This window comes from Nyctibius grandis, chromosome 6 (assembly GCF_013368605.1).
Source record: "Nyctibius grandis isolate bNycGra1 chromosome 6, bNycGra1.pri, whole genome shotgun sequence".
NCBI lineage: Eukaryota > Metazoa > Chordata > Aves > Nyctibiiformes > Nyctibiidae > Nyctibius > Nyctibius grandis.
In genome coordinates this window covers 78,256,242-78,263,845 of record NC_090663.1, presented here as the reverse complement: position 1 = coordinate 78,263,845, position 7,604 = coordinate 78,256,242, and the positions used below count along the sequence as shown (strand labels likewise).

The 7,604-nt window shown below is 37.6% G+C and overlaps 1 protein-coding gene across 5 annotated transcripts in view; it reads right to left on the bottom strand.

Annotated features, from left to right (window-relative positions):
- Positions 1-1,163: 1,163 nt before the first annotated feature.
- Positions 1,164-7,604, bottom strand: part of SCLT1 (sodium channel and clathrin linker 1) — a 43,542-nt gene continuing 37,101 nt past the window's right edge. For 3 of the 5 annotated variants that reach the window (XM_068402923.1, XM_068402924.1, XM_068402925.1), the window contains 3 exons: positions 5,389-5,467; positions 4,232-4,327; positions 1,164-1,472 (listed from right to left, as the gene is read on the bottom strand). In XM_068402923.1, coding sequence (XP_068259024.1) covers positions 1,410-1,472; positions 4,232-4,327; positions 5,389-5,467 — 238 coding nt within the window. In that variant the 3' untranslated portion in view covers positions 1,164-1,409. Of the gene's footprint in view, positions 1,473-4,231; positions 4,328-5,387; positions 5,468-7,604 lie in introns of those variants that run through there. The other 2 variants (XR_011048369.1, XR_011048366.1) reach the window with 1 other exon arrangement.

Here is a 7,604-nt window from a genome sequence, read left to right as displayed (position 1 = left end):
GGGAGCTTCTGGACAACGTATCCATGTTGCTTTGAGAAGTCTTTGAAGTCTTAGCAAAATTAAGAGATTGCAATGGATATAGGCATATATCAGACTGATAAAGCACTAGTAAAGAAGTGTGTACAACTGTACGAAACAGGAACTTCCTGTGCGGTAAGCCAGAATTTTTCTTGAGGTTGCATCCATCTTACAGGGCCTACTTGAACAGCCAGGTTTTCAGGAGGTGACACAAACTCTTACTTCCATGTGGTGATCAACCCAGGTCTGTCCTCTAAAATGCAAATATGGTGAAGATCCACTGCGACAGCCGTTAACGGGTTTGTTAGTCCAAAACAACAATTTTCATCAAGCATTGGGTAAGCATTATCCACCAACTGAATTAGAAGTTACAAACCAGAATTATCCTCTTCACATGTAAGAGGAAGGACAAGAAATTAATGTCACTTAAGTCCAAGATGGTAGCACTTCAAAATCAGTTAACACCTACCAAATGTTTATAATACATGCTGTAAAAGAAAACAAAGTTCAGCTCTAATTTTAGAATGATGTATATGAAGTTTCTCAGCTATCAAAGAAAAACATGTATACAAGAGGATTCCCACATACTGGCATGTGTAGAATTCAAACACAATTCTAAAATGCATAAAAGCTGGATGACTTCATCAGCTTTGCACAAATGGAAGTCATAGAGAACTGAAGTTCCCCGACACGTGAAAGCCAAGAGAGTAGATCAACAGAAAAGCAAGGGACAATTGTAAAATAGTAATTAGGAAGAAAAAGCACAACTGGGGAAAGATTACGGTGCTTAGGAATGAGCTGTATGAATAGCCATAGCAGCATTTTATTTATTAACTGTCTCCCAGGGCATCAGAACAAACTGAAGAGAATTCTGAAAACTGGAAGGCAATGTTTCGCAGCTGTAACGCCTACCATAAAAACAGCAACTATTTGACATTCATGATGTAATTGTGTCTTACTGCAATTCATAAAAGATCTTCAAAATGTTCCCAAGTTACTGCAGTACAAAGAAAAATGAAAGGTATTGACTGTATGTGAGCAAAGCTCTTCATGAATTTCAATATAATGTTCTTTATTCCCTGTACACAATCTTGTGCTAGTTGGAGCTGGTGGTTTTTAGACGAAAAAAGACCAATACGCCACAGTGCTGTATCAGATGGTTTCATCTCTACATTAAAGGACTTTAATTACAATATTTTGCAGTCATCTTCCAATCTTTACTATGCATACAGATACAGAATCTTCATCCACCCCCTTTCTTACCTGAATAAAACAGAAAATGTTCATAAAGTTTTACAAGTCTTGCTATGCATTTGACTTTACTGCTCCAATATGAAGTTTCTCTAGCAATCTTAACTCCAACATGGTGTGAATGAAAAATAACATGTATTTTAGATATTTTCCAGATCCTTCAGGGAAGCAGCTGTTCTCTTCCGTGTAGTTATCAGGCTGAGCTGTAATGAACAACAAGCAGATAGTTTCTTATATAATTTTTTGTAAGATCAAAGTATCACTAGAACTCCAATATGGAAAGTGTCATGAAGGAGAGGGAACAAGCATAGGTAAGTGGGAATCTGGGCTAAACAGTAGAATTTACAATGCGCTCTATAGCTGACTACTGCTTTTCTCTTCCTTCAGATCCCACAGAATTCAAGACAATGAAAGATTAGATAGCAGGAGTACACTTTGAAGACATCTACATAGAATACACACACTTTAAACCTGTGCAAACATTATCCTGTATTTGTTATGTTTCTTACTGAATTACTATTATTTAGTAATAAGCTAAGATTTATAGTCATTGAACTAACCACAATAAAAATGTCATTTCTAGACTCCCTAATAGTCCAACTCTAGCCTATACTGGATTTAATTTTACAAGTAAGCTGGATAATGTAATGAAAAATGCACAATTAAGTCAGAAAGTAGCCTTCAACCTACAGATTCAGAATACAGAGAAGAGTTACCGTTCTGAATCTGAGGAAGCACACGCATGAACATTCAGTCTTCTGAGAGCTAGAAGAGAATAAACACCTTGTTTCCTCAGATTCCAAAGAGCGGATGTTCATGTAGCAGTACTCCTGGAGACCTCTTTTTCCAGCCTTTAGCTGGAAGAGTGCTGGTATGCCTTTTATTTTTTTCAGAGGGGGGAAGAGGAAGGGGTTTGGCACAGAAGTCACTACAAAGCAGCCATGCCTGAGAGCTGGCAGCAGTAACCTCTGCCAAGCCTGAAGAGGGCAAGGCAGTTCTGAAGACTGGCAATAAGATCTGGACAACAATTTGGCTGCTAAATATTTTATTAAATCTCTTTGTTACCTTTCAGAGGGAGACTGGTGAGGAACAGTTAGAACAGCAAGACCTCTTCCTATATGAATACTAAGGCCGGGAATTTACTCCCTTGAAAGGCGATGTGACTATGTTTAAGGGAAGATAGCACCTCAGAAGTATTAGAGCTGAACAGATCCGTACAACAAACAGGAGGTAAAAAAAATAAATCACTCTTTAGAGCATATCTTCACCAGCTGGGCAGACCTTGTCATGACAGAGAGCATTTACAGCCAGCAAACACAGCTTACGTTATGACAGCTTGGCAGCCATGCCCATTTATTCACTGCTGTTGGGGGAAAAAATGCCATTTGTCCTAATTAGACAATTTAGATCAACCAAACATTTCCTTTCTGCAATTCACATGGGATCGCCCATATTAAAAAGCTGTAATTTCCAAATGGGTTTCCTAAATCACTGTAAAAAATGAGGAGGCAGAAAGACCACTTCTACTTAATAGGAGACCAACTTGAGTAACAAATTGGCTTGGCAAATGAGTGAACTCTGTGTACAAACCCCTCATGGGATTTGCTTCAAGATGTATAGCTTGAATAGTATGGAAAAAAGAATGCTGGATGGGAAAAAAATCGCTGCTGTCCAGCAGAGGAAATACAAAATTATAGGTAGCGTGGGGTTTAGATAATTAAATCCCAAAGTTTCTCTCTCTGAAAAGAAGAAAACCTTTCCTCCCAATATCCCCAATGTCTAGAAATATTGAGTAGTACTGCTCAAAGCTGGAACTGATTTGTAAGAGAACTGGAAAAAAAAGGCAGCAACAGTTCAGCTCATTAAGTGATCACAATGGTGCATAAGGAGGTCTCGGGCATATAAATGCCTCTAACAGACACACCTTGTCTGAAGCGTTCAGAATCACAGAAACGCGTACTGGGCGTGTTCACTATGGTAGTGAGATACATACACCATCCCTTCCTTCCCTTCTTCCCATGGCCTGGAAAAAAGCCAAGGATTTCCTATTCTGTTTGCACAATTTTCAGTATTCTTCACATTGCAGGACTTACTGCGTCTGTGATACATAACTGATGATAACTGCAGTGGGGTGTACTGCTCCAACAAGTTTTGGGGACACGGCTACTGGAAGCTACTAATGAAAATGCAGGTGGACAGACAAGAAGTTAACAACTCTGGGAGTTCCCACGACACGGCAGAAGGTACGCAGGGTTGCAATTTAATGAACACTAAACAGGTCCACACTATCAATTCTGTCCTGCAAGCACTGTACACACCATTTCCCCACACTCTTTGGGCAGCCACACAATCAATTAGACCAGGGAACAAACCTGGCTGAAAAAAACCACAGAATTCCCACAAAAGAGTTATGCTGCCTAGCAATTGTTATAAAGGCAGTTCTATAGCCATCAACTCAAGACATGCTTTGTTTTAAATCGGACTCCCCAAGAGACAGGTATAGGAATTAGCACATTTGCTCTTTATCACGTGAAGCCATTATTGGTGACTGCTGCAGTAGGTTACCCCAAGCAGAAAAAGCCTGCTTTATATGTAAACAGGAGCTGCAGTTATTTAAGGAGTTTTTTTTCCTCTTTGTTAACTTGCTGCCATTTCTGAAGATGGAAATGATCGTACACCTTCATTCACACATTTGGAACCACACAAGTTTAATTCGCATCAAATTTGTTTTCATAAACAAATCTATACTGTCACTTAAGCATCCTGTCAGAAGGTGGCATTTAATTGAATATGCATCAGTTTTGTGATGATGCATCCAAAATAAAAGCTTGTTACATTTATATTAGTAATACTGCACATAAATGATCACCTCTGCCTCAGGAATGATACAAAGATATTTTTGTAATATTCAATGGGATTTTTTTAATGCACCTCAAGAACATGCTTTTTATTAGTTTTGTACCTTTTGAGATGCTGTCGCTGCCCTCTGTTCTGCCTGGCTCAGTCGCACTTGAAGCCTAGTGATGTATTCTCGATATTCCATCATTAATTTTTCATCCTGTGTAAATGAAATGTCTCATTACAAATGCAAAATTCTTTTTACTAGATCCATACACGCTGTAGTGAAAACACTTAAAACAAGAGGACCTTAAGAAGCCAGGCTGTTTACCACTTACAATAAGACTGAAGACATACTGCTGACTCATTACAGCGCATTTCCAGCTCAAATAGGGTATCATATGACTTTTCCAGTCAGAGTAATCTGCAGAGGAAGTTTTACTCATTGCACCATCTTGAAGTACGATGCATAAAAGCTGACATTTTAATCCAGGTAATTTAATTTACACAGTCTTACAACGTAAATGTTTTAGCTATACTCAAAGGCAAAAGGAATATACTAGATAATACAAATGAGATGATAAACTTGCTACAGAGTTCTTCTCTTCATCAAAGGGTATCCATAAAGTCTTTCTTAACCATCCTTTACTTATAGAAATCTATTCTTGCATCAGCGCCATTTTTCTCCGCTACAGCACTACAAAAAACTACACAGAGAGACTTATCCTACATAGAACTGGATATTATGCCAGATTTATGAGGCTGACAGGTTAGCTGTTTTCTGAAGTGGCCATTAATTATTGAACAATGAACGTTCCAAAACAACCCTGCCCTTAATCTTTAATGGATAATGCTTTTATCTATATGCACATACAGTGTAAATTCTACTGTATACACAGTATGCTGAGAATTCGATACCTCTGCATATGCTACATTATCCATAACAAATGCCTACTCCTTTTAGAGGTATGCATGCATACATAGGCATAAGTGACTTCAGAAACGTTTCCTGAATTGTCTAAAATTACTAGATTAGCAACCTTGAAAGATGATCTCTCCTTTACCTTTTCGTGTAATTTGAGAGGAAAGTTAATTTGTCTTCCTGCTGTTTGAACATGTCAGCAGAAACAGGGGGTTTTCCAGTTATGACTACTCCCGTGAAAAAACGTTAATTTTTCTAAACCAGCAACATAACTTATCTAAATAGGTTTCTGTTCAGGTCCTAATGTGCGTGCATCAGGTTGTAACTGGAAGTAGTTGTCACGTCAGTCATCATCTTACCTCAGTTATCTTTTCATTTGCCATTTCCAGCTGAGAAATGAGCTTCTGGCTACGAAGTTTTTGTTGGCTCAGATCACTTCTATTAATGAGAAGAAAAGATGTTGATTAACACACAGCAGTGCATCAGTTATTGGAATATTATTTCATAGGTACTTTCTTGCACTGTAGAGGCTTATGGTGTATTTTTAATTCCAGCCTTTCTCTTAAAACATTGATTTCAAAAGCACTACACAGCCAGCGCTACTTCATGATGTGTATTCAAAACTATAATGGCAGAGGAATGAGATGTATTTGTTCGAATCAACAGGACTTTTTCCAAGAGCATTTGACATTTTACAGGGTTTTTTTTCTGTTTATTGAATCTTATTTTGCAGGCATGTTATCAAATATGTATAAACATAAGCTGCATTTGCACAATGCATTTGATATTTACATTAACATTCCAATTAGTGTCCCATAACCAGACTTCAATGTGGACATTTTTGAAGGTGCTTTGAAGTACCTAAAACCGAATCATTCTATACTTATGAGACACACAACGTAACACCTCATGAGGAAAAGGAAAATGCCACCTTCTTCAAAGTGGTCTTTCTACTTTTATACTGACGTGAGTTTTACTGATCCTGAATTTGTATGCTATTGAAGACAAAAAATATCTGGGTTGTGGTAGACGACTTTGAGTTGGTGCTCAAAGGAAACAGTTCTTGCCTCCTGTCATCACAAGCCACTGAAGAAGAGGGATGACCAAAGATGGAAAAATCTCTGAACTTTGGCAATTTTAGCCAGAGAAAGATGCAAAACTAAACAGGCTGCTCTAACCTTTGACCAGTCTCTACTCCACTAGCAACAGCATCACAAAAAATGTGTGATCAAGATTCTTGCCACCAGTTTCACCTCGTACGTTGAGGTTCAGACCTAAAATCTATTCTCACTTTACCATCCTTTCCCAAGTTGAAAGTATGCTGAAATGCAATCACCTTCATGAATACGTAGCACACTGACAATGCTCAGAAAGGTGATACCTAACCTTTAGGTGTTCTGCCTAGTATTGAAGCTACATGCACTGTAAAGGAAGCTAAAGCCTTTATTCTGGGGGAATGGAGGCAAGGTAGGAGATGTTTTAACCTCAGATCTCTGTCTTAAAAAGCCTCTGCTATTTTAATGATGGCATTTAGTTCTCATCAGTAATTTATTCTTAAAAACTTTTAAACTTAGTATTTCATGCTGTTTGACTGAAAACTGCTATATGGCACTGGAAATACTAGGTTGCAATGTATCTGTTAACATAAGGCTGTGAGTAAACCTGGCTGCTAGTTTCCACTCCCTTGTTCTCAACCAAGCCCTTTAACCAGTCCCAGGTAGATATTGTAAAAACAGTTCAACATCTTTTGACTAGCTGCTGTAAAAATGAGAGTACATAGGCAGATATTTATACCTGTGTTACCACAAGTTAACATTTTTATACGAAATAAGAATTAAAGATAGACTAAAATTGCAGGATCAAGATAGTATGTCAATACTTAACACTATTATTGCAATTTGTCTACTGTAATCAGTGTCAAGCATCAAGATGAAACATTTTCAATACAGAAGCCCTAATGAACAGCTTTTTTTTTGAAGTTCAGTTTTTATAGACTGTTTTATTAGCAAAACAAATTTTATACAATGCTGTCATATCTTTTCATACGTAGCTTTTCAAAGTAAACTCCCTAGAAAACTATTCAAACACGACTCCTTATAATATGTAGACTGCTTATGTTCAAGTTTAACTACACTAGTAAAAATGGCTTTGAAAATAAGGGAATTCTTAAATTCTGACAAACCATCTTCATTGTTACATCATCTTAGAAGACTATCCAAATAGATTAATTTGCATGCTTATATACAGCTGTATATCAGTAACTTATTTTTGTAATTAGATCACACTGAACATATATGTAAAGAAAACAGTTTAACCTTGTAAGCATAAGGAAACATCGTAGCTGTTGAGCTAGACAGTCGATTCATTCTGATTGTTAACCCTGCCCCAAACACACATTATGAGATTTTAATATTAAAATTGAGCAGTAGCCCCCAACTGCTGAATAATCAATCAGTCCCTACTCCATATTGTCTTTGTTAAGTGAGTAGGAAACAAAAGGTGAGCTTTTAGCATTTTGGCAGACGGGTGATAAATCCGCCAGCTGTAGTAAGTACGTTCTGCAAAGCTCTCATAT